The following is a 27,426-nucleotide window of genomic DNA, read 5'->3' as shown; positions in this document are numbered from 1 at the left end:
ATTAACGCAGGCAGCAACCGGAAGCACAACCTTGAAGCCCACCTCTACATCAGAGAATGGCAGTTCAAACAGGGAAGAGCACGGAAACGATATCGGGTGTTATCACCCCTATTGATTGTTTTTATTAGGTTATTTTTATGGTAGATGGAGAGTTTATTTACTCCTTCCCCTGCAGTGATCAGCAACTGTTACAAACCAAACTGGGACTAAAATGAGTGCACATGAAACAGATCTACTTCATTTGACGATGCTGTCATGTCCATACCTTTTTAATGATTAAAGCACGAACATTTTAGCCTTTATTATTCTGTTTTTGCTTTCTTTTTCTTGCTTTGAGAATTGGGTTTTGATTTCCCATCTGCTGGTTGAGAAAAAAACAAGAGTTCAAATCCAACCATAATATCCATTAAAATCATCTAAGGTTCATAAATTAAAAAAAAAAACAGAGGGAAGTTATAATCCATCTCAAAAGGAAATGAAAAATATAAAGAACCATATGAGATAAACACTTGATGGGGATCACAATTCCCAGTTTAACAACAGTATTATTATTATTGCTACGCACTTTCATGATTATCTTCTTCTTCTCCCTCTTCTTCTTGCTCCTCTTCTTTATCATTATCCTGTTTCTTTTGCTTGGTTTTGGTTCCGTTTTCGGCAGATGAATCCTCTATTTTTCTCTTCTTTTTGGCCTCATTTCCCTCGACTGCTCCACCCTTTTTCCCAGCATTTTTCTTTTTGAATTCTGCAACAAATCAATTAATCCCACCCACCCATCAAACGTTTTCCATTGTTCATTTACCCTAAATCAAAAAGGGAAAAAAGAGTGGGTATTCAGACATTTCCACAGAAGCTAAACTAACCAGCAAGAGAAGCCCTAAGGGGTTTAACGAATTCCGAGAATTCAATTTCTTCAATTGCTTTAAACACATCCTCCGCATTCATTGTTTGCCTCTTCGATTCCTTGCATATATCATTTGCCCTGATTCACCAACAACTTTTAACAATAATGATAAACCCTAAATAAATCAGCAAAGCAAGCATTTGGGGATTTTGTTTTGTTCGACTTACGTGGCGGAAAGGTAATGGATGAAGATGCGAGCGCTTTCAGTGAAAGCGAGTAGGGCATCTTTGTGAACGTTAAAATCGTAATCCGGTGAACACTACGATAGCTTCTCCTTCACCACCCGTCGCACGATCGCCTTCGGCAGCTCTTCCCCCTCCGGCACCACCTTCTCCATTTCCCTCTCTTTTCCCCCCAGAAAAGTGTTTAGGGGACGAGCAAAGCCGGTGACAAAAACAGAGAGAGGGTTTTGTTTCCCGCCATTGGCTTCAAGGCTTTTGTTTGTTTATGGATCCAGCCCACTTGACTCTGGCCCCGTCGGGTTAGCCCTCTTAGTACTTTGTTTACTTCTGTACTTTTATCTCTATCAAGTTATTTACTTAAAAAACCTTATCAAAAATATTATTTTTAATTATCGACTGTTTAATTTAGATTGATTTTTACAAAGGTTTATGTGGGAACGATCTTCCCAACCTAGTTTGTTCCATTTGCAAATGTCAGAATTTAAATCTATGACATTATTTACGGAATCTAGTGTCTCATCTCACTAGACCAACTGATTATTAATAAACTCTTATCAAATTATTAAATCTTATTGTATTTATAATGTGGTTGAAAATATTTTATTTAAAATATTATATATTTAATAATTAATTATATTTATAATTTTTTATATAAATTCTATCAAATTCATGTTTGATTTTTCAATTGTTTTATGTATAATATAAATCCATTTTTCAAATCCAACTTATTACTTATAATTTAGGTTATAATTAATAAATATATTATTATTATTTTACTCATATTTTTTTTTATTTTTTTGGTTAGATTACCCAAAATTCATTTCAAGAAAATAAATAATTATTATTCGTAAGCATTTGATTCTGCTTTAATTGGCTCAAGTATTTGGGATTCCACCCATACCCTTCATGCCTCGACAAAATTAATTAATATAGTATTTATAATAATAATAATAATAATTTATCAAATGTAACAATCAGCTTATATAAGATTTGTTCACAAAAATGAATTTGGTAATTTAGGAATACTTTTTATTGCCAAAATTTAATATTTATATGGTACGATTTTGTATTGATTGTTGATTGTAATTGTACACACATAATAAAAAGATAATATTTAATCTGAATTTATTTATATAATACAAAAGAAGTTAAAATATATATATAATGAACATAAAAATAACAATACTAAATTAAGGGAAAACAATAAAGGTCTTAATATGCTATAGTAACAGTACAAAACAATCTATTTCAGTATACAGATCAATATTTCCAACCACTATATAGAGAACAGCACGAAAACCAGCTGAAGCCTTTTTTTTTTTAATATCGACCATTTTTATTAAGTATTTTTTGGTTAAAGAATCTATATATGTATAATCTAAATCCAACCATCAACTGTTAGTGATTTTAAGTTTTTACTGTCTTGGCTACTACCATGTCACCTTTAAACCAGGGCCTCCTCCACCTCCCATAAACAATTCCTCAGTGATTTTCTCATACCTACTGACAAAAGTGAACCAACCAAACCATCAATCAATCATGTTATAACGAAAAGCAAATATATGATGTATAAAAAAATCACATCAAATACATGTCTGTTGGCTCAAATAATTCAGTTATTGTTTTCATCATGTTTTCCTTTCATTTCAATTAGGATGCAGACTGATGTTATTTCAGTATCCTAAAATTAACATGCTTGCAAAGTCTAACATTGAGATCATATGTATGAAACCTGTTTGATGTTCACACTTTCATGAAAATAAGATGCACTATCAATGTTGTTACCAGGCTAAGACCTATTTTACTTGGACTCGGGTGGTACGGATACCGCTATATATAAGCTTTTTTTATGTATTTTGGGAATGATGGAAGGATCATATTCAACACCTATGTCTAAAATACATTGAATACGAATTTTAGACACCAATATTTCAAGAAAGATGAAGAATCCGAACAAGATAGATGCATTAATACTTCAGGTAAGAGATTGTCCAACCAAACCAACAAGGATCAAAAGTTGATGCTGTTGCCAGGTTGGTTGGTAGGTTGAATGGTCAAATAAGTTGTTCTATCTGTCAACCTCATCGATTGGCTATGCTGATGCAAGGTTTTCATAATTGAGAAGGCATGATCCATTAGGTTGAAAGTCACCACTGCTAAAACAAATTTATCTTCAAACATCTAGTTGATATTTCTTTTTCTTACCTAACAAAGCAGTACAGTACTCTAAAAGTACATTAATTATGTGATTTGTTATGTTTCATAATTGAGAAGGCATGATCCATTAGGTTGAAAGTCACCACTGCTAAAAGAAATTTATCTTCAAACATCTAGTTGATATTTCTTTATCTTACCTAACAAAGCAGTACAGTACTGTAAAAATACATTAATTATGTGATTTGTAATGTTTCATATGAGAAAATGAGAAGATATTTAAGCAGCTTACGTGAACCCTAATCTGAACGAAAAGACCCAAAATTTTGTTTCATGTATTAGCCTAAATCTATTGATTGAAAATGCCATGGATTTATAGACACTGGGTACTGATGATCCAAACAAAAGCTGATGCCATGAATTCTCTTCTGGGGGAAGAAAGTAAGGACAAACAGACAATGAACATATCATCTTTAGAGATAGAGCTCAACCGCCTCAAGATTAAGTTTTTGGACGTATTTTAGGCGAGAAAATGATGGAAAATAAAATAAAACAAAACAAAAAGGGATGGTGTTAGTAGTGGCTGGCTGCCATTAGAGAAATCCTAGTGGCCCTCTGTCTTCTATTCTTGACGGAAGCCAATTTGGACTATTGTACAGCTGAAGACAGAAAAATTTCGACACAATGATTTCACATGCATTATATAAAACTTTGCAAGCTGAAATAAGAAAGATGGAGACCCATTACCATAATTAATATGGACAATATGTGTGTGTGCATGTTGGCAATCGGAGGTTTTCACACCGGACCAGACAGTGGGTTCATATGTGGTGTTGACACCACCCAGTACCATGTGGTTGAAACCTTACAAGAAAATGGTTCCAAATTCTTTTATCTTTTAACACAAAAAATCCTGAAATCCAAATACTTCAACTACCTGGAACCTCGATCGAGTGTTAAGTTGGCTCAAAGGATTCGAAAAGAGGGTCAACAACATGAAAAATGTAAAATGTGCCAGCTCATTTTAACCCCCCTCCCCCCCCCATATGAGGCTGTTGGAAGTCATGCATGAAAGAAACATGATTTGGCAGAGATCAACAAGTAAGAGGCTTAGACTCTCTGCTGCAGTGCATAATGCATTACCATCCATACATGTTCACATGCAAATCGATCGTCTGTGCTCATAACCTAACATGCATGGTGCACATGGATCACATTGCTACCTAAAGAAATAGGGATTAACAGCTTTGATAGCTTATTAATTGATGCATGCTGCAACAGTTAAAAAGGCATTGAATATCTCACCTGAAACTTCCTCTTCTCTGGAATTTGAATCATCTCCAGCAATACTGTTTTTCCTTTGGGATACCTATCTAACTAACCAAATTGACGTATTTTCAAGAGAAGATTAAGCATGCCATAGCCAAGATCAGAAGACAGCAGAATAAGAATCCCTGCCAAAAGGCTCAGAGTTAAAGAGAATTAATGGTGATGTCGCTATTTAAGTAACTTGACTATCGACAAATTAAGGAGTGATTTTCTTACATTAGTTGTGCTACCGGATGAATATATCAACTCCGGGAGATAACTCTGAACTCCGATGTTATAAACCGGCGTACCATCCGGATAGAAGAGACCGTAGTTCCTCTCGGATGCTGGACCAGGCTTTAGATTCTCATTGAAAAGAGCAAAAACAAATATGTCAATCGGGACATTTGGTTTTGCCGGTGTACCTTGTCTCTGTTCTATCCTTTTCAACAGATTGCCATTATACAATCCTGCGTTCTCCGGTGTAGCCCCTACTTCATTTTCATCCCCTTTGGAAGGCCAGCCTGTCTCGGAAACCCGGACTTCAATATCCGTATGTCCCAGTGCTTTTATTGCCGAATAAACAGCGTCAACTTGAGCATACAACATATTATCATATTTCAAATTGGTAAAAGGATCCATTGTCCCTTGATTAGGTTGGAAAAGCACATAGTCTAATGGCACCTCATTCAGGTTATCCTTGTATGCGAAATACGGATACGCATTGATCAAGACTGGCGACTTGACCTGAGCATGGAAGTTCAAGATACCATGTAAATATTCCCCGAGATCTTGCCTAAAAGCCCCAGCCGACGGAGGGAATGACACGCTTAAGATATCGAGCGAATGTGCGGTAGTAACAGATACTTGTTTATCGAGGCCAAGATCGACAAGGGTATTATAAACTGTTTGCATTGCTGGGAGGAGGTTAGACCACTGCTGATGATCATTGTATTTGAAGACCTCATTCCCCACAGTGATGCAAGTGATCCTGGTCCGAGAAAGGTAGGGTTGAACTCGCTGTTGAACCCAGTTTTGAGCTTTGATTGGATCGGTCATGTTTTGAAGGTACTCGTTCCCTAATCCAATAATGAAATCGACATTTGTGTTGGAGAAAGCAACAAGAACATTGGGATCTGCATCATAGAGTTTAACTCTGCTGATATTGAGGGATCTGAGGAGGTATGAGACTCGGGTTGGAGATGGAAGATTGTTTGCTATTTGGCCATAGTTGATTCCAACTCCAAGCCCAAGGACTTGCACTGATGAATCTGGAAACCACAGAATAAATGTGAATCCAAAGGGTGCCTAATTTTTTTTAAAAAAAAAAAATCAGAAAGAAACAGAAGAGACGGGCAAGATTAAAAAAAAAGAGTGAAGATGCCAGAAATTAACTTTCCAAATTAATAAGAAAATTCCATCCAACCCATGCATTGTAGCAGAAATAAATCATAATTGAATGCTGAACATTGATCACCCATAAATGATAATATCTTATTCAAAAACAAATAGCAATTGCTCAAATAATAATTGAAGAAACAGCAATATATGATTTATTTTGCAAGGAAATTTTAAAAAGAATTAAGATTTTGAAATGCCATGATTATGAAACTTAACAGAAACTCTGCTTTCATTCATCTAGAAATGAAAATGAAAAAGACCATCAACTCAAATACTAGAAGTCAAAAGAAAAAAAGATAGATTCCTGGATTATATAGTAAATAAAAGCTCCCATTTCTGTTGAAGCATATGAAGAATGAAAATGAGACAAGAATTGGGAGTTGAGAACGAAGAATATGAACCTGCGAAAGTGAGAAGAACCAGAAGCGAGGTAAAGAGAAGAGAAGAAGAGGCAGCCATAAATGATCTAATCTTGGATTAAACAAGAATCTTAGCCAACACTTTCAGCAACGGCTTGTCATCCGCTACCAAAACGCTGTCTCTCTCTTTCTCTCTGCCTCTCGTTATAAATGCAGAACTCTCTCTCTCTGCTTGCTCTGTTTCGCCAACGAATATATTTTTTATACAAATTAATTTAAGATAAAAAAATCGATCCAAAACAATGAGATTGTTTAATAAAATATTTATAATTTAAAAAATATAAATATATAAATATTAATATTTTAAAATATAAATAAAATAATTATTTAATTTAAATTTACTAAATCTTCAACGACGGACTAGTTCTAGTTATTTATAAAATTGAATATTATTTATAAGGGTAAACTACCAAGAACGACACTTATTTGGTTTTCTTCTTATTTTGATAATCGAATTTTAAAAATTAACACTTCGATCATTTACAGTATCAATTTATTATAATTTAATAACTAAATCGTTAACTATTATTATTTTTAATGACGTGACATGTTAAAAATAATAAATTTCTATTTTGAATCTTAAATTTGAGATAAGAAATTTGATTTTATCCTGATTTTTTTGTTTCATTCATTGTTCACACTTTTCAAAGAAATCCTAAAAATTTATTAATCTCATAATTCAACCATTCTTCTGCTGTTGATCATCGCTCACCATCATCGTTGACCATCGTCAACAAAAATTATTGGACCCATAATTTTTTATACCTTTGTTTGACCTCTTAAACTCAAATTTGATGTATGTTTCATAAAAAAAAATACCATGAACTCCACAAATCTTGCTCAAAATCTTTTGGTTTCTCTCACTAATCTCTCCAAATCCATCATCGGATCACATCGATTTCAAACTATGTTGATCCACTTCTCGAGACACTTTAGTTCATGTCGGTGATGGTTGATAATGGTGGTGAGTAGTGGCCGACGATGGGAGCTTTGATTAAAATTTGAGATTAAAAGAGTTTTTAAGATTTTTTTAAAGAAGAATGCGAAAACATATATGAAATAAAAAAGTCCAAACTTAAATTGTTATATAAATAAAATTTAAGGGTTAAATGAAAAAGTAATTATTTTTTACGTGCCACATTATCAAAATAACTGAAGGTAATAAAATAGATCCATTTATAACAAATCGATAATGCAAATAATCGAAAGATTATTTTTCAAATTTAGATGATGATAATAAAGAAAATAAAATAAAAATGGCATCATTATAGTTTATCCTAAATTTAAAATACATTTTATAATTCAACTAAATTTATCCGAAATGGAATAAATTTGATATAACACAACCATATGATATATCTGAATTCAAAAGTCAAAAGGTATGAATCAAACTAATAATATTGAAATGTTGCGTTTACGTGTAAAACTTAATTGCAAGAGGGTTATTACAAATGCAATGCGACCTTTATACATTCTTTGGAAACTCAATAATTTTCATTTAGTATATAAGATCTGTAATATCAATAGCTCGTGCTCATGCTAATGATTAAATACTTTTTTTTCTAAAGGAGTTTTAATAGTTTTGTATATTTATCATTGACGGATTTTGATAAATTAATTTACTAAAAATTTATAATTTTATAGGTTTAAACAAATTAAAATATTGAAGGGTTTAATCTAAATTTATAAAAAAATAAGATCTAATTAAAAATTTTAAAAATTGAATTTTAACATAATTTTTAAAAAAATAAATAGAAAAGGACTTGAATAAAAAAATTAAACTTCAACGAGAATAAAAATGATTTTTTTATTATTTTCTGAATTTATAAATATAGAGGTTATAATTCTATGTATCGATAGGAAGAAAGAAATTCACAAAAAGATTGTAAAATATTTATGTGATATTTAACTATATTTAGAAAAGTTAAAGAAAAATATAGAATAACATTATAGTTTTGTTTATAAAATATTCGTTTATTACTTATATATAAAAAAATCGTAAATATAATTTTAATCCTAATAAAATTATTATAAAATATATCGAAGTTCATATATATCAAATTTTAACTTTATGGTAATTCGAAAAAAAAACAGAAAATAAAATAACTTTAATCATAATATATGTGAAGAAAATCCACATATGTCGAACTTCCCGGCTCAGTTCAGCCTACCCTTAGCCTTTTAAAAATAATTTCAAGATGAAATATTACTTTACTGACGCGAATCTCAAGTAAAGCTCACGCGTTAATCAGCGCCACCCTCGCTTTCATTGAGCTGGTCGGCTGACACCTCAGCAGCCACACGTGTCCAGTTTATCTCAGTTGGTAGAACACAAGGTTCTTAATCTTGAGATCGTGGAATCGAGTCACACGGAGGGCATTTCATAATTCGGAGATCTCTTACGAAAGCTGCTCTCAATCTGGTGTTTGGAGTAACCTACTATCTTACCTCCCCTTACCCCATATATATGAGAAAAAGGAACATCTAAAAATTCTCTTCCAAAAATACCATTCTTTTTAATTTTCTCCACGTTATGTACCCAATAGATTCGCGTTTTACACTATCGAAGAATTAATTATTATTGAATATACAATATTTTTTTTCATAAAAATAAAATTATTTTAATGGTTAAAAATATTATTATTTTTAAAAATACTAAATTTGAGTATTTCGTTTATAATGATATTTAATCATTTATTATTAAATAAATAATTTTTTTAAATAAATATTACTTTTTAATCACTCTATACTCTACACTAATAATAATAGTAAGAAGATTGATTTCCGGTTAAAGCGATCATTTTCAGTGAGATTGTGGTCAATGATTCAACATCCTTTTGCTTTTTTCTTCTGAATAAAGTTTGAGCCAAAACTCTCGCCCCAGGTGAATATTCTTTTTCTTTTTGCAAGTTCAGAATGGAGCCAAGCCATCTTCAACCTTGATCATCCACAATTATGAGTTAATTTCAATTTTAAGAGATATTTAAACTTCTGGACTGAATGTATTCCATTTGTTTTGATTTTAAATAAATGCATTCAATTAAAAAAAAACAGCTCCTGTTATTAGAGACTATTGGCAGTTCCATAGGACAGGGCTCCATCTTCAACCATGGCAATCCACAATTATGATTGAAATTCTAAGCTGATATAACATAATTCAGCAAAACAAAATGGAAAACATTTTATAAAGGGCATGGATATCTACCCTCATTGGCAGCAAATGTAGATGAGAGTTCACAGGCAGCAACTTGAGACCCTACTCATTTCAGCCCACAAATTACCTAGTAGAGCTCATTTTCCTTGTGAGTGTGAATCTCGCAGTCTGAGGTTGGGTACGAAACACAAGTTAGCACATAACCATCCTCAATTTGTTTTTCGTCCAGGAAAGAACCGTCGGATTGATCCACGGAACCTGAAACAATCTTCCCGACACACGTGCAGCAAGCTCCAGCTCTGCAAGAATATGGCAATTCAACTCCTGCCTCCTCAGCTGCATCCAAAATGTACTGATCATCGGCGGCTTCAAACTCGTTCTCACCGTCTGGTCCTACAAGCTTAATCTTGTACACTGCCATTGAGGCTCTGTATCTGGAGGAACATTTGAAGCCAAATGATTTAGAGATGCTATTAAAAGATCCAAGAGATGTTGGGGCTTTGACAATGGCAGCTGTAGATCGATTGCGAATTGCAGCTTTGACAATGCAAGGGGAGGTAAGACTCAAAGATGCCATCTTTACTCCTGAGTCAAAGTAATATTTGTGAGATATTTAAATTTCACTGATGATTATATATAATAAATAAATAAATCAGACATCGCAGTCATCCAGGATGACCATGCTCCAATAATACTGAAAAGGTGGCAACAAACGAAGCTTTTGACAATAATTAGCAAAAAACAGAAGGGGACCAGTGAGCTAATGTTGAGACTGTTGATTCTGGGATGGTAAGATGCCATAATATCAGTTTCAAGGTACCAAATAACTATAATCATTCTAAGATTCTCTCTGCATATAAAAAGATATTTATCAGTTCATGGAGAAGATTGTATGACATACAAGTTTATCTATGGCTAGCTGTAAAAATTCTTGATATAATAAGATTGAACTTGTATCCTGCTAATACTCTAAATGGAAAAAGGAATCATATCATCCATTTCAGTATTAACAAGACAATTAATGTCCGGAGCAGTATGAGAAAAGACTAGCTAAGGGCTCCCTGCTCTTCAGTCGAGGCTCCATACTTCAAACAAATTAGCAAAATATTCTCAAGAAAAGAACATATTGGACATGAAAGGTTTACGGTGTACCTTCATAATAAGACCAAAACCGAACCAATAATACTTAATCCCACATGTAAGGGCACAATACTACAAGAACCAAGACAGAAATATTTATGAAGGGCAGAATCTCATCCATCACAATCATCTTTACAAGTTCTGATATTTTCAAATAATTATTTATCAACTCCAATCTTGTCCTTTTTGGTTTCCCTTTCAATCTTGTATGCAATGCACTAATGACCACATTTGAAATAAACAGAAATGTACAGAAAGCAAACCAAAGTAGAGTTGTTATTACAAGCTTGGTCTACTTATATAATTTATAAACCCAATTTTGTTTTCATATGCCTCCATTTGAGCAGCATAGACGTCGATATCAAGGACCACGTTGTAAGAGTTGTCAATAGGCACAAAGGCAAGAATTTAACATGTCAGACAAAATAAACTAGGAAAGCATCCAAGATGCACTAATGACTTAACCCACAGAAATGATTTTTCTCAGGTGTCTAAAAAAATCAACTTTTATTCTCTTTGAGTTTCAAGATTCAAACTTTTTCAAATCATTTCAGATCAAGAATTGAAAATTTTTCATTGTAGCCAATAAAAGGAAAAGCAATTTCATACTTCTATCACATTTCAATGGCAAAATGAAAAAAAGAAAAGACGATTCAACCAGAAAACCCAAAATTAGAAGAGGCGAAATAAGAAGAAAAAAGCAAAGACCCGGATATTATAAAAAAGTAATCAGATCATAAAAGAGATCACAAACAAAAGATCATAGATGTAGAGATAGAGATGCACATGGAAATATTAAGAAAAGAGAAAGAAAAAAAAAGAGAGAAAGGGAGCTTACAGAAGGAGCACGGGGAGCGGAGAAAATGAGGGGATCAAAGTGTTTTGAGTCTTACCTAATAGTCGTGATTGTTTTCTAATGACCTGTTTATTTTATATATTGAGAAAGTTGGTTCAGGTTCAAGTCGACGGCTTTGGCTTTTGGTATCTATGGGGGGTTTTGGCCTTTGGCATTTTTTGGTAGGCAAAGGCATTAATCAGCTAAAAATGGCCGAAACCAGCCTAAAAGCCTAGCCCATAGGCTTTTGGCATTTGTTGGCAGGCAAAGGCAAATGCAACCATTTGATGTTTTGTATAGCCAAAACAAATCGGAATTATGGGTTCCATTAATGGAATATATAGTCATAATCTTATATTAACTCCTGTAAAGTTGGTTATTATTTGTACTTTTTATATATCTAAACGCGTTTAAACCATTTCATGTTTTCCTATATAGTGACAAGTTATGTACACTAAGCATCTTACCCGATGTAATTACCAATCAGTAGACCCACCAATTAGTTGATAAGCTATGCTTATAAAAGGCAATTATCTATGGATTATATTAAAAAAAACAACAAATAAAGATATCATGTATGAAAGAAATTTGTGCACCAAATGTTTAGAGTATCAGTTTCCAACAAAGGTTTTACTTTCACGCATTCTAATAATTCCATTGTCACAACATTTTTTGGGGGAGTAAACCCAAAGGAGGACTAAGTCCTAAAATATAAAGAACAGACATGTGAGCCCTTGATTGTTGTTCCACTCTTCTGTAACATTGGCTTCTCTGTATATATGTTTGACGTGCATCGACCATTGTCTCTGGTAAAGTTCACAAATGCTTCTCACAAGGCCAAGATTCCTTGAATCCAAGATTCCTTGAATCCTAAGAGACAATGTTCAACATATTCGTCACAGTTAGAGTTGTCACACCCGGAATTATGTTTTTATAATGTCATACTTCTTCCGGATCTCTCCCATAAATAATTCATTTGATAGTTGAAATTTCCAGAATAAGAGACATTCTAAAGATACTCTCGTCGACCATAGTCTCTAAGGTTTCACTTCATACGGTTAGTTATCTTCTCTTAACATTTTAAAACGATCATGTGATTTATTAGAGTCAAATTAATTGTCAAACAATCATATATATCCAACCTGACAATCTACACATATTAATCATGACTTTAGGTCTAACACCAATATTAAAAATATACGTCCAAATTAAAAAAAAGATAACTATATAATCATCATAATCCAAATGTTACCATAAACAAGAACATGTATTCCGAACCATCGTGGACCCATCAAAGGAATCTAGCCTAGGCAAAATAGTAAAATAGTATTATGACTAGGCTGCATAGTTGCAAACTAAATTATCATGTTAAGTACATAAGCGTATAACATTATTTATGATCCATCGAAGAATACAATCCTCATCACATTTTTCATCTCAATTTATAAAATTTGATACACAATCATCATTTTCCTCGTCTAAAACAAAATCTTTCAAAGATTAAAATCCACTCCTTAAATCATCTTGTTTATACGATTGTTTGAATCCAATTATTCATAATCTTATTTATCTTTTAAGTAAAAAAAACAGTTAACCTTGACATTGATCATGTCACATATTTAAACTCTTCCCTTGTAATGTTGATTTTAAAAATGTTAATATTAGAATATGATTTTTTTTCATATATGGATTGCTCCTGAATATATTGATTTTAAGAATTTAAACATCATGATATATATATGAATATATACCAACCATATATATGAATAATCATCAAGAACAATGAGAAATTATTTTTTGACCTTTCTTATCTTATCATTTATGATTCTTACTAATAAACATACATACAGAAACCTATATCTTTTTTCCATGTCAATTTAAACTCCTCAATTAAAAATTTTGAAATCATCATATATGCTTAAATATTTTAGCTGTATCCAGATAAACATTATGTAATCAAATGCGGTAGAATTGCCATATTATGGTAAGTATATAAACTTTTGGACCATATGGTATAATCTTTTTTCCATATCATTTTATACACTTGGATTAGAAATTCCAAATCTATCACATATGTTCTAATATTTTCGTTATATCCAGTAAAATTATGTAATCAAATGTTGTAGAATTGTCATATTATGGCAAGTATATAAGCGTTTGGACCATATGGTATGCCAATCTGGACCACTAAAAACATACCATATTTGTCTCAAATGACAGAAATAAAGTTGCCTACTAAACAGACCATGGCTTATTAATGGTTGTTTCGGGTGAAAATGCAGTGTTTTATGAATTTATTCATGTATATCCTGATATCTAAATTTTTAAAATTAGAAGGAAAGAATTCAAAAATAGAAGATGTATTAATACAAAGATCAACTTCCTTTTGTACCTACAAGATGGATACGATCATGAATAAAACTGGTATAGAATAGCCCCATAAATGTGAAGTGTTGCTAGTCGTCTGGTATCAAATTTCCAATCCTTAATGGCCTTTTTTCTCTTATCATACTGCTACTAATACCTAAAGTCAGTACCAAGCTGATTCAAGGCATGTACTATTCAATCCAAGATACTGCCCTGCTCCTAGCAATGACATCAGTGATTTACCAGAAATATTTACCACTTAAAGCTCTTATATGTCTTGGATGAACTACAGACGCAGTGCATTCTATCAGCAAAATAAATTCTAAAGTAATCGAGCATTTATCTGTAAAATACAAGGAAATTCAGATGTACCCGAATTAAACCAGAACAATAAAAGATCGAAAATAAAGAAATTCATCAAGCATTCACAACGTGAAGTATCTTGTATTGCAGAATCAAGAACCAGGAATACAAGAGCAGTTATCAAAATACTTCTTGTTTTAAAGCACCTGCTAAAATTAAGGTGAGGAAGGAAATTGCACTTACATCAGTAAAATCAGAAGAAAGGCATGGACAGCCCATGGTTAGCCAACCGATCTCGTTCCTAATGACACAACCGTCTAGCAAGGCTCCACAGATCGCCCCTTTGCACGACCGACCGTTTAACTACCCCGTCAAGAAAAAGTGCCCAACACAAAAATGAGTCATTTTCATACTAAAAAACTAAACACCCCAAGCCCAAACAAATAACACGGGGAATCAAACGAAGATTAAAGTGAACGTCTAACGAAAAGAAAAAGAAAAAACGGATGGAGAATCACAAACAACCTGATCACGCAACAAACAAATCAGGTGCCTCACTTGTGTTCTTTTGAAAGAAGGCCATCTCTTTCCTATGAACCTTTATGAACTTGGATCCGTCTTTAATTCTTCAATTAGGACATCAAAATTACAGCCATCAGAAGCGTTTTCTAGTTCTTGTTCTTTTCCCGCGTAGTTTCCAAAGTGAAACATTCATTGTTTACCAGATCTTGATTAAATGTATTTGATACTGAACTTAAAGGTTATAACAAAATTTTTGAAAGATAAATTGGTCCGTTGTTAAGTTTATTTAACTCTTAAACAGCAAAACTTCATTTTGCGGCAAAATCCTAGCCAGAATGATTCAACAGCCACAACTTGCAAGAATCAGCAGCCATATATGCCCATCAAGGCTTTCAAGTGCAAGCCATTTGTCAATGGATATTTTCCGTTTGAATCAAGAAAATATTAAAAGGATGATAATTTAACATGAATGGAAAAATAGTTGATAGGCAAATCAACACTTCAAATGTCTCAAATTCTTAACATTTCTAGGGATACCAACAACAAAATAAAACATTAAGTTTAACATTCCGAGTATAACAAAAAAACACTGATTAATTTAATCCCACTACTTTCACTCCGTACATAGCAGAAGCAACTCAAAAGATTCTGTTTGAAGGGCCCATGGAGCTCTTCAGGTAGAGGCACCTCACCTGCAATCAACATAGAGTTCAAATTCAATCAGCAACACAATCAAAATAATGCTGAAATCCCATTTATACACTATATATAAGATGACAAAGCAAGCAACCTGAACATAAACCAAAGATAAGAAAACTCACATTCTGCCAGTTTTTCTTCAATAAAGAAACAAGGAAATTGACACTCATTTGCACATTTTGGAATATCTGCTTCTCATCCATAGCTACATTTCCAACCGCAACACCCATGCAAAGAACCTTTTTCAGCTGGAACTTAACCATTGCCTTGGTCTCATTCACCTTGGACTCTAGGGATTCCTGGTGAGTGACAAGGGTTGGGAATTTCCCTGTATTTTCGCAAAAAACCAGCAATGTAAGGTCAGAATTTGTATGATGACAGATGCACAGGTAAAACTTAGGACTTCCTGCAAATGCCATACGAGTGCAATACAAATATTACTGAAAACATGTCAATTACAACACTCCTTTACATTACTTGCCTGCTTTGTTGAGACCGGGACCCAAAAGACGAGGAATTTGCTTGATGACAGATTCAGAAGCCAAAAAGGCATGATACTTCTTGGCAAGCTTCTTCACTAGTTTCTTATTCTTGTTTAGTTTCTTCAATGCTTCTACATCCATATAATCCAAACCAATCTTCTCAGCCTGAATTACAAATTAAACCATTTAAAACAAAAGTACATTGCAAAAATAACCCTTCAAATATTACAGGTATATTCTAATCATAAAACACAGCTAACACCTGATTCCAGAGGAAAAAAATCTTCGAAGAAATATAAACAAACAAAATTTCACCAAAGAAAGCTAAAAAATAACCTCTTCAACGTGTTGAGCATCGCCAAGCATGCAAATCTTCATCTTAGGTCGTGGAATGTGTGGCAGCTTCACAGATCCACTGAAACGCTTGTCCTTTTGGGGATCATAGTTTTTCAGACCAATCTGGAGTTCAATAGTCTCAGTAAACTTGCGTTGTTTCTCCTTGGACTGAGCTACAATTGCTGAAATAGCTTCTCGAAGGGCATCACTCTGAAGCTTACTGTAAATAAGAAAACCGAAATCCTAAAAAAAAGCCATAAACAACTAGATAACAAAATATTCAAAAACTGGTACAACAAAAGATTAATGCAGACAACACAAACAACTCACAATCTCAAAATGAAGACCTCAAAACAGTACATAGATCAAGCAAATGCTTTGAACTAAACTACCAAATTCAGGAAGGGCGGTAACTCCCCTAACAAATAATGTGATCCAAAATTTACAACTTAGAATTTAGCCTAAGATCAAATTTTCAGATAAAATTGTCACAAAACCAATCTAATCAAAGAGAAAATATTGAGCGTCCAATGAGTAAAAACTAAGTACAAGTAATAACAACGCCATTTCCAAATATTTCACAGATGAAAGCACCCAACAGATGAACATATTATCCCGTAAAACAAAAAGATGGATCAAACTCTTCTAACTCGAGTCCAGTAAATCAATAATCGGTAGAAAAATTAAAATGTCCTTATCTCTGAATCAGTAACGAATCCTTCACAGATAAAAAAAACATCATGATTATCCTATAAAGAAAAAAATGCAAAAGCTTCTAATCCGGGTCCAGCATATATAAATAAACATTAGCAAAATTAAAATTACCTCATATCTGAATCTCAGTTCTTTCCACGAACAGAACTATGAAATTTTACCTGCAAAATAACGTTACCAAGTTATTGAAATGTTAGATCCACAAGGGACTGGTAGTTACAATAAGCTAAGGTTTAGCGAAAAAGTGGAGTGAATAGCTATTGCCTACCAGAGAAGATACACCCTAGCCGATCCTGGCTTTTGGGGATATGCATATTGGAGTAATAAAAATGATAACTAGCCCAAATTCATTAGTGCTGAGGCTTGGTTTCCATGAGTTCGAACCCGGCTCAGATTAGTAATAGATTGTTTCAGCCCAAACACGTATTTTTATGATTGTTTTTTTTAACGAGTAACATGGAGGTTCCTTGGTCATGGTCATGACCATGACTCGTGAATTAAATATTTTATTGGTTTAATGTACTGTAATTAAAGTTAACTTTAGGTATATAAATAATTTTTCGTTAAAAATAGGTATTTAACGTTTCTGACGTTGTACTTTTAAGCGTTTGGACCGTTAACACTATTAAATACGGCCATTAAGTGACACGTGTTAGGCATATTTAAAAAAAAAAGTAAATAAAATTTTTAGTTTTTTTATAAGTTTAATATGTGTCACTTAATGATCAAATTTAACAACAAATACCTAAAAGTGTAATGTCGAAAATGTTAAACACCTATTTTTTTTTTAAAAAAATTCTTTAGACACTTAAAATTAACTTTAAGTTTAATTTGGACACTTAATTTTACATTAATCCTATTTTATTTCACTTCAAATTTTTTATTCATCTCCTTCATTTCACCAAGTCAATCATTTTTTTATTCATCTCCTTCATTTCACCAAGTCAATCATTTATTAAAGTAAGATTAGTTAATCTCACTATTTTACGAAAATAACATTATTTAATATATTTTTATTACATTTTATTTACAGACACGTAAAATTTATCTTTAATATCTTATTCAATTAAAAAATCATCTATTGTATCAAAAAATATAAGCAAATATCTATTCAAAAACTCTCAATTAATTGATAACGAATGCTCATACCTCTCTCAATGCTCGAACCTGAAACTTCTAAAGAGAATAACAAATCTCTTAACCAATGAAAACTGATGTTTCTTGGTTCGTGCCCTATTATTAATAGTCAAAAAATACCCACCATCTATTACATGTCCTGCTTAAGTACAAGATATTAAAATAAAGTGGGAAATTGCTTACCACCTGTAATTTACTAAGAATAATTACCATAATTTAATGTGATAAAACCAGATTTTCTCTTTTATATTTGGCAAACCAACCTTGGTGCTCTACGATTTTCTTAGATATCTTTGTTGATTCCTCAATAAATAGGGCCTGCAACATTAGTTGCAGACAGTGTGGCCCTTAACCTCCTTTTATTTTCCTCCTGCACATACTATCATCTTTATAAATCTATGTATATGTGTATATATACACATATCAGTGCCATTTTCAGCTCTTTAGCTTCTGCAAGAATATGTTCATGTAAGTCTAATTAATCATATTAAATGATATTTGTTTATCTGAATTTAACCATTGAGACAATTTCAGATTATTAACCTTCTGTCTCTATGTTGTAGGTATTTGCAAATGAAATCTGCCTGAAGTTATCTGATTAAAAGAAAAGGCTTTCTTGATAAGAAGGGAAAATAATGGGTGATAATTCATTAGATTGGGCTGATATACTTGTTGGGTCATCAGATTCTGATGAAATGATGTCTCTGTTAATTAATGATTTCAAAGCTAAAAACCCAGAAGGTGAACAGCTACATGAAAGCAGCAGATCCCTACTGCAACCTGCAACAATGGTACCATACCAGCAGAACAATCATAGTGTTATAAGAGATGTTGAAACTGGATCTTCTTCTTTCCTAAATGATCAGAATATTCAGAATAGGATGATGAGCATTGGAGGGTGTTTAGTGACTCAAATGCATATTTTGCCTGCACATGCACCATCAGGGAGTGATCTTCAACGCTCATGAGAGTTGCTTGTAATGCATGATTTACCTTTTAACATTAAAGGAAGAAACAGAATGCAAGAAGCCATCGGAGAGGCTCAGCAAAGGAAGAAACTGAATAAGATCAGAAATAATTTCAGCAGCAAAATCTCGAGCAAAGACTCAGATATACATACATACATACATACATATAGATGGTAGAACCGATCACGAACTGCATCGGCGTTTCGGAATTCGAATTCCAGCATCTGCAATTCCTTTATTTTCTTGTTTCTTAACGCTAAATCTCGAGCCAAGACTGCAATAGCACTAACTAAAAATTATTGCATCATTTCTTTCCTTATATGCCCCAGCTAACCAAGTGACAATGAATCAAGAACATAGTAGAATCAAACCTGGAGCAAAAGGGAGCATTTGAGAAATGAGAATGCACATTTGAAGAAATTACTTTCCCTGGTGAGAGACCTAATATTTCACTCTTCAAACGATTTTAAAAAGTTTTTCACTTATCCAACAATTCTGAAAAGAAAATATAACCCGTCAATTCCTTTTCGGTAAGATGCTTAATACCTGCGTGGAAAACGTTTGAGAATTGTATTAATTTCTTCTACTAGATGTACAGGAAAGAGAAGAGATTGAAGAGAAAAGGCAAAACAGTGCTTAGAAATTCCAAGACTGCATATATAGAGGTTTAAGCTCATCAAGATCAATGGTAGTGAGAGCGACGAACAAAAAGGGATGGTAAGGTTCATTTTAAGGCCAATAGAACCATCATCATACATCCAATATAAGAAAATCCAAGTGCATATGTACTGAAAGAAACTTTGTCTGCCTTCGGTAGACCAGTTCAACGACATAAAGAAAATAGATCAAACTGATGCAAGTTTTTTGAGAAGCTGATGTTTGGTATTTATATATCTATATTGCCTGCATAAAACATGGCTTCAATTATATATCCTAGAAGCTACTGTAATCATGATTCTTCTTGATTCTTGAGAAAACTATATTAGGAGCTAGAGATGTCAGAGATTTTCTTCTTTATCAGTATCTCAATCGAAACTCATATACATGCATGCATGCGTACATGTATAAATAAGCAGGATTTACAAGGTAGAGAGACAAGTATGGCTCACTCAATAATTAGATCTCAGCATTAATGGATTGATAGAGTGCAAATGTTGAAAACTGCATAAATATTTTATCAGATCTACTTTATATTTGTACCTAATAACAGTAACAGTGGCTAGTTCTTGAGATTTACAGATTTAATGAACCGAAACAGATAAAAGTTGTTGCCACAATAATATTAAAAAAATCAACGGGAAATATAATTATTCAACACATACTTCTGATCCTCATCGATCGTTGCGAACTACGTCTTCTTCCCTCAGCTATAAGTGCTTTAAGAGCTGAAGCAAGTCCACTGGGAGCTAACAATGAATCAAACGAAGAATAATCCATCCAGTCTGTGAGCAAATCTTCTTTACCCCATTTATCCGGTATGGAAATACCTGCAACCTCTTCTCTGTGTCTTTTAAGCCTTTCACGTCCCGGATACTTCTCGTTGCCATCACTGCAATGCACCCTAGGAACCAAAGCTGATCCTTGTAAAACACCCCCATTTACTGCAACTATAGGACTTTTCATCTTCATGTCCTAAACCATGTATATTGTCGGAGTTGATGGACAAAGTCGAAACACGACAGACGACAACGGGTTTCGACGGATTATGATTCTGGGAGCTGGAACTAATACTATACATGTTGATGTAGTTGTAGTTGCACCTTGATGAAGATGATGGTGATGGTGTGCAAATAGGAGAGATTTTTGAAAGGGTTATATATAAGGGGCTGGCTTAGGGTGCAGAGAAATATGGGTGTGGGGGAATTGAAGTGCACGTCACCAAATGACGGGTTTCTATGGTTTTCAAAATGCAAACGTCTCATTAAAGCTTAGAGTCTTACAATTGTGTGGCTTTGAGAGAGTTTGAGAGAAGATTTATTCTTGTGATTTAAGGCTTAGAGAAGGGTGAAAGGTGGTGGACAATGAATAATAATAATAATAATGCATAGGGTCCTCCAATGGGGTTGGTGTATTGGATTTTTTACAATACTTTTTTTAGGTGGAAAACCGTCTTTCACAAAATATATGTTTGAGCTTTGTCGTTGGGGATGTATTTTCTTCTACATTTGACCTCTCAAATTTCTTTATTCATTTCCATATATATTTGTGGGCATATGAAGATACCAGTTTTTATTTGTTTGATGCCTTGGTCCTTTTACCTTTATATTAATTTGTAGGGTAAATTACAAGTTTATATTTTTATTTCAATTTTGTTCAATTTTATCACCAAAATGAAATCCATCAAATTAGTATTTTGTCTAAAATATAAGTCAAATTGAAAATTAATTATTTTTAATATATGTCAATTGGGATAACAAGAATTAACACTTCAATAATTAAATTGTAACAAACCAATAATATAAGTAATCACAATAAAATTAACCTTACAGTTTACCCTAGTTTTTATAGTGAGTTGAGTTGGATTTTTCTGAATCTTTTTACCCAATTGTCTACATTGCTCTTATAAAATATTCAATTGGGCTAACTTGAGTTCGTAAAATCCTACCATTATTTCAATCTTCACACATGCTCAACACTGCAAGTAAAAAAAGAAAAATAAACTTTAAACAGAATAAAAGAATGCCAAACAAACGAAATCTGAATAAATTTCCAAGTTTTATCAAGTTCACGGGAAGAAAGGCTTCTGCATATACGGGACATGCTTGCTTTCCATTAAAGGGAATGAAGTTTTAATTCTTTCGTCAACATAAAGAAGGTAATCTGAGGATAATATACAAAAATGTTTTCCTACGACTGCAAACTTCTTACCTTTGGGAAAAAGAAGGAAAATTGCATCAAAACATAACTCTGATTTTCTCTCATGCCAAACATGAAATTTTTGTTCATACCACATTCTTTCCATGTCTTCCCTTCTTACTTGATTTTTAATAATATGATTAGAGAGATTAGGGGTCTGAGGTGACGGCAGAAAGACAGCCATTACCATGAACATGAAGAGGCAGTCATTCACTCTTAACAGCTTGGTAAATGTATTGAACGAACATCAGGGAAGAACGGAAGCCTACTGTGCCAAGCATCAAGAAAAATGCATAGCACACGCAGGCATTGTAGCTGATAACGAATGAAAATTGCAATAAGCCACTCATGCTTGACCGCACGTAGAAATAGATACAATAAGCAAACATAAAAATAGAGGTTGACCCCCCACACAACACAGATCTGCATCAAGCAAAAACATCCCAAGTGTTCAAAATGTCATGGCAATGCAGGGAGAATTAGGGAAAACAAAGCATTACTTAGAACAATAAACGGCATTATTTGTTATTCATAAAACCCTCTTATCTTTTGGATCCTAGGCTCTAAATCAATACAACAAAAACCAAAAATGCTGTTATTTATTTATTTATTCTTTTTTTTTTTGCAAGGGTAGTGGTTGTAATTGAAGAAAAACATTTAGAAGTATTTGATCCAGTTTTAAACACTTATCAGTTCTACTTGGACTCGGATTCAAGTATCAGACATGGGTATCAAAAGGGATATGTTCAATTTTTTCCAAGGTTTCCATGAGTAGGAGGGTCCTCAGAAAATCATATTATCAGACTCATGTTAGAGTATGTCTCAGACACGGGTATTTCAGGAAAGCATGAAGAGTCAGAGTGACATAGGTCCTAAGTTTGTGAAGGTAGGCAGCAATAAAAAATTTCACATCAAAATCCTGACCTGTGAGATTTCATATTACCAAGAAGGTTCCTACATATATAAAGTAAAGAAGCCTAAATACCAACCATACATGCCCATGGTTCAGTGTGTATATTCATGAGCATTAACATCCGTGTATATAAAATTGCAAGGGAACATACCTCCACCACCATTGATGATCTTCCACAGATAGCTGAATATACCTCAAACCAACACTTAATATTGCAGTGAGCAGGATGAGGATGATGAACATGATAAACAAAATGCTGGGAAGAGTGAATATCCGGTATCCCCACAAGCTCGCATATAAATGTTGTAACTCGAAGACAATAGCACTAAAAGGTAAGAAACCCCCAAGAAACATCTGACAAGGAGTTTTCCAGTACCATGCCAATGGAGGAATCTCCCTTGGGTATCTTTTCGTGGCACAAGGTGACTGAAATTAAGACCTAAAGTGGTATCCAATCACCCCACCCAACACAAGCAATGGAATGGTGAGAAAAGTGTATATGAGAATGATAACCATGATAGTGCTGAAAGGGAGTGCGGCTGTTACCCCATAAGATACAGAAACCACATTAAGGATGGAACCTATCACAAACAAGGGACCAGCATACATGATTCCAGCCAGGAGGACACTCCTTTCCTGAAAATTGACTCTCTTTTATTTATCAAATAAGCAAAAAGGTTCCTTCAGTGTGTGCAAAATTAAATTAAATTAAAAACATTACCCAACCAGTTTCAGCAAACTGACAGTGGAAGGAAGCCGTAGTGTAACCAGCAACTACAGATGTCAGAGAATATAAGATGACAAGCGCAGTGCAAAGCGTTCCGCGATTGTACGGATAGAGGATACCAAGACATACCAACACAAATAAGCAGAAGACTCTGAAAGGAAATGCAACAGTGTTAAGAAGAAATCTTAAACTTTCATATTGAGAGTAACCATAGCATAAAACCACGAAAATCAAGAAAAGGAGAGTTTTTGAATCTAATTAGATTTGAAAACTACATCCTACAATGGCAATTCTTTTGCAGTATCATAAATATGTAATACTGACTCAATAGTGAAGGCGTCCAATATGAAAGCATAAATAAGTTGTTGAAACAGAAGGCAACTGGAAAGAGAATGCAAAAGAGGAAAAAGAAGAATATGAAGGTGAACAAGGTTTAGTTTAATTATGCCATTAGCCAGCAAAAGGCAGTTGATTCCCATGCATGTATCAATTATCATATCAATCATGTCATTAGCCAACTGCCAACCCCACGAAGTGGAGAAGACTTTGTTTATTATTCTTGTTGTACTTATCAGATGTTGAGTAGTAATTAATAAATATGAACAAGATATCAAACAGATAGGAGAAAAATAGTGAGTAGCTTACAAGGTTAACAGTTGAGTACCCATGCCCATGACAGCACAAAACAAGGACTTATGTTGAGGATATCTAAATACATCACCGTGAATATATTTCCAACCAACCTCCCGGTCTTCTTCTCCGTCATCTCCAGTTGAAAACCTGCTATTCATGCATTGAACCTTAGCCTCAAAGCATAAAAAAGAAATACCATAGGTTTAAAACAAGTTGACAGTGTCAACAAACATAAGGCAAATTACGTTCTCAAGTCATTCTTCAAACGCCGCATGAAAAGCAAGTTAAGTAATCCTATCAATAGCATAATAGTGACAAATGAGTTGATGAACGAAAACCAATGAATTTTCTGGTGGATTGGGAGGGATGAAGCCTTTGAATATCTATCCATTCTGGTATCAAAGGCAGCTGACGTTGTATTCCAGGTGACTGAATAAGTGAACTCAACATCGATCACATCTTTTGTAATATCAACAACCCAATTTGGATCACCAATTGCATGTACTTCAATAACATGGTTTCCATTATAAAGCATGTCAAACTGTACATGTTTGAACAGAAAATACTTGGGTGACTTGTCCTCAAGTGTCCAACTGTTATCTTCAATTTTCCCAACAAACCCCCAAAATAGCAGATCATCATAGTACATCTGAAAGTAAAAATCATTCATGACAGCATCTCTAAATTTTGCAATATTATCTCCTTCAAGCTTTTTGTGACAATGTCTCTGCAACTTTGTTCTCCCGGAAGTTCAACTTATATATTGCACTAGTCAAACGATCACCACTCAGAACTTCCCCAAGGGACTCCTTTGGTATTATAGGATCAGCCACAAAGTGCGAACTTACTAGTACAACTCCAAATTCCACAAGCCCAAAAATTGGGAGAAATGAAACCTCGGTGCTACTGTTTAACTTTTGGCAAAGCACAAAACAGTAAAAGAAAACAGAAGAGACAGAGGTGGAAGCGGAGGCATAGAAAAAGAACATTGAAGTGATAAAATTGTAAGCTCCAAAATGTAACTATACGATCCCAGAGCCAAGAATCTAGAGAGACTTGGTTTAAAAGCTTCATCCCCGGTAAATGCAGGATAATTTTATTTTAAGCAATTTTCAATGTTAAAACTGTAAAATTTAACTGAATGTTAACAAATACTAATTTCACATTACTCAAAGTTTACACATACAAAAGTAGTTATGAAAATTTTCAATATGCATGATATCAAACTTAAGAAGAAGTATTCTGATGATTGTTGCTAACCTCGACGGCAGAATGGCAATTCATAGTATTGGTAAGTCTCACTGCAATAAAATAACAGTTTGGGGGTAAAACATAAGAGCAGAAGGACACAGTAGCCAGAAAGGAAATGGAAATTGGCAGTTCAAGTAAAAGTGACCATGAACTTATGCTAAGAACAAAAAGGTAACCTCGAACCATAATCATTCATCTCTCTCCCAGGGCAGCGTGCTCTAAGGAGTCACTCTAGTATAAGTTCTAGTTCTACCCCAGGAAAAATTATAAGATAACCAATCTAATGACAATGCGGCTAAGTGCATAAAAGTTCAACGTTCTCGAAATACTAGTAAACTTTCAATTATCGGTCTTGTTTTCTTCAAAATGGTCATGTATTAGTTATTTATGTAACCCCAGACCAATGCGGGTTCCCCGATCCGATCCGGAGTGTCACATTTGGGCCACCGGAGCGACCCACCGTAAAAATAGCAGAAATTTTAAAACTTTTATCGAAACGTGTAACTTATAAAATCATTTTCCACTATTTAAAAATAAAACAGATTTACAAATTCGTATATAAATAAAAATACAATTACATGCCCCTTAATCACATGTACCATACTCTGCAACAACGCCGGAAGAACTCCCTTACTGAAGTCGATAGATGCACTGGTACAATTCTTTTAACCTGAAAATGTGAGTAATAGAGTGAGCTTTGAAAAGCTCAGAAATACAGAACTACCAGATGATGCTAAAGAACGTGCAGATACAAATAAACATATTTTTCCTTATCGATTCAGACATTTACAGATCTTTATACTGAGCAGAGATTCTACGGATATTTCAGGTAGTAACAAATAGTATTCATTCCAGATGGAAATATTTCGGATGTCTAGGTTCAGGAGATCATAATAGGTTTTCTAGTGTATTCCCAAAAACCATGTAACTTTTCAGATCTTTTTAAAACATATATATATATATATACCCACATCCCAACACAACATAATGCCAACACAACATAATGTGTAGGTTCCCCAGAACCATACACCCAACCCAACACAACATATAAGGCCCTGAGCACAAGCCGAACCTGCGGAACTTCTTCCTTCAACAATACCCCCATTTAAAACATTCTCCGTCGGTAAACGGAGATATCAAAAATCAAAACATAATTCAGATCAGATATCATAACAGAATCCAAGTTAGGAATCAGAACAGATTTCAGATCAGATGTCAAAACAGAATTCAAATCAGAAATCAGATAAAATATTCATATAAGTAGGGAGCACACTAGAGTTTCCATATATTATTTAGAGATACAGGATAATCTTATCGGGCAGAGAAACGCAAATCTTCAGTTTACCAATAGAATGCCGGAAATTAGAATCACTATTAGAAGAGTTTGTTAACTGACAAAATCATCGGTTATTCAGGATATGATTCATCGGGATCATCTTATTCGTACACTTTTCTGAAGCTCTACGAAATTTGAAGGTATTCAGAATCTTTACAATCTATAACGATTAATCCGATTATCGAACAACACCAGATGAATAGCTTCTAGAACCAATACTTACCAACTTGTCAATTCATTAACCTTTCAGGGTATTTACTCTTTAATACCAAATATTCTTATCCACAAATCATCATCTGAGTCATCACTGAATATATCTTAAGGAGACAAGCAAATATTCTAATGAATAGATCTTAAGGAGACAAGCAAATATTCTAATGGTCTTTATTTTATTTCCATGTTTAAACTATACCATGAAATGCTGACGTACTTGATTTGTGGTTCATAATCCATAGGGATGATACATCACATAAGTTCATCCGAGTTTCCAAACTTATTCCAATCTCTTACTTAATCCTCAGTCATTGAGGTTACTTAGTTCATTTAACATTCAAGTCCAATCCAGTTACTTCGGGATTTTCCAGAATAATTTAAACGTTCCTGAATTTCATATACATGTTGTACTTCCATTCCATTCAATTTGGTATTCGTGGTTGATTTGTTGAACAAACGTCCAATTCCTAGT

The 27,426-nt window shown here is 33.7% G+C and overlaps 4 protein-coding genes and 2 pseudogenes across 6 annotated transcripts; all 6 read right to left on the bottom strand.

The window, feature by feature from the left end:
• Positions 1 to 557: 557 nt before the first annotated feature.
• Positions 558 to 1,269, bottom strand: LOC120157174 (annotated as a pseudogene).
• A 3,519-nt stretch (positions 1,270 to 4,788) lies between these two features.
• On the bottom strand, positions 4,789 to 6,532 carry LOC120157173 (glucan endo-1,3-beta-glucosidase 14-like; the record flags this gene model as incomplete). Its single annotated transcript, XM_039168407.1, has 2 exons — positions 6,351 to 6,532; positions 4,789 to 5,819 (listed from the first exon to the last, which is right to left on the bottom strand). Coding segments are annotated over exons 1-2 (1,089 nt in total), but the record flags the coding sequence as incomplete, so codon positions are not given.
• Positions 6,533 to 9,524: 2,992 nt separating this feature from the next.
• LOC120156950 (ferredoxin-like) lies at positions 9,525 to 11,607 on the bottom strand. Its single transcript, XM_039168216.1, has 2 exons — positions 11,501 to 11,607; positions 9,525 to 10,107 (listed from the first exon to the last, which is right to left on the bottom strand). Exon 2 carries the CDS (start codon positions 10,097 to 10,099, stop codon positions 9,650 to 9,652), a length of 450 nt encoding a protein of 149 aa, XP_039024147.1. The 5' UTR covers positions 10,100 to 10,107; positions 11,501 to 11,607; the 3' UTR covers positions 9,525 to 9,649.
• Positions 11,608 to 15,176: 3,569 nt separating this feature from the next.
• Positions 15,177 to 17,207, bottom strand: LOC120156936 (60S ribosomal protein L10a-like). Of its 3 annotated transcripts, none has more exons than XM_039168202.1 (6): positions 17,189 to 17,207; positions 17,032 to 17,081; positions 16,207 to 16,426; positions 15,870 to 16,035; positions 15,511 to 15,716; positions 15,177 to 15,381 (listed from the first exon to the last, which is right to left on the bottom strand). In XM_039168202.1, exons 2-6 carry the CDS (start codon positions 17,034 to 17,036, stop codon positions 15,328 to 15,330), a joined length of 651 nt encoding a protein of 216 aa, XP_039024133.1. In that variant the 5' UTR covers positions 17,037 to 17,081; positions 17,189 to 17,207; the 3' UTR covers positions 15,177 to 15,327. The 3 variants fall into 3 exon arrangements, with proteins under 3 accessions (XP_039024133.1, XP_039024134.1, XP_039024132.1); XM_039168203.1 differs by lacking the exon at positions 17,189 to 17,207 and adding an exon at positions 17,168 to 17,186; XM_039168201.1 differs by lacking the exon at positions 17,189 to 17,207 and having other exon boundaries at positions 17,032 to 17,173.
• A 2,274-nt stretch (positions 17,208 to 19,481) lies between these two features.
• Positions 19,482 to 20,996, bottom strand: LOC120156867 (protein BIC2-like). The gene is made up of 2 exons (XM_039168134.1): positions 20,348 to 20,996; positions 19,482 to 19,571 (listed from the first exon to the last, which is right to left on the bottom strand). The coding sequence occupies exons 1-2, from the start codon at positions 20,652 to 20,654 to the stop codon at positions 19,504 to 19,506; spliced, it is 375 nt and encodes a 124-aa protein (XP_039024065.1). The 5' UTR covers positions 20,655 to 20,996; the 3' UTR covers positions 19,482 to 19,503.
• Positions 20,997 to 21,961: 965 nt separating this feature from the next.
• LOC120157172 lies at positions 21,962 to 24,824 on the bottom strand (annotated as a pseudogene).
• Between the last annotated feature and the right edge of the window lie 2,602 nt (positions 24,825 to 27,426).

Source organism: Hibiscus syriacus, unplaced genomic scaffold (genome assembly GCF_006381635.1).
Source record: "Hibiscus syriacus cultivar Baekdansim isolate YM2019G1 unplaced genomic scaffold, ASM638163v2 tig00111238_pilon, whole genome shotgun sequence".
In the NCBI taxonomy this organism is placed as follows: domain Eukaryota; kingdom Viridiplantae; phylum Streptophyta; class Magnoliopsida; order Malvales; family Malvaceae; genus Hibiscus; species Hibiscus syriacus.
The sequence above is the reverse complement of the archived record's forward strand: the minus strand, read 5'-3'. Positions and strand labels throughout refer to the sequence as shown.

Excerpts from the sequence above, each read along its gene's own strand:
- LOC120156936 (XM_039168202.1), bottom strand. Across the intron at positions 15,717-15,869 it reads TCCCGGTCTCAACAAAGCAG|GGAAATTCCCAACCCTTGTC; the intron begins GCAAGTAATGTA and ends GCGAAAATACAG. Across the intron at positions 15,382-15,510 it reads TGAAGAAAAACTGGCAGAAT|GTGAGGTGCCTCTACCTGAA; the intron begins GTGAGTTTTCTT and ends TGTTGATTGCAG.
- LOC120156867 (XM_039168134.1), bottom strand. The coding sequence starts at position 20,654 with ATGAAGATGAAAAGTCCTATAGTTGCAGTAAATGGGGGTGTTTTACAA. Across the intron at positions 19,572-20,347 it reads ACGATCGATGAGGATCAGAA|GTATTAAGCATCTTACCGAA; the intron begins GTATGTGTTGAA and ends TTTTCCACGCAG.
- LOC120156950 (XM_039168216.1), bottom strand. The coding sequence starts at position 10,099 with ATGGCATCTTTGAGTCTTACCTCCCCTTGCATTGTCAAAGCTGCAATT.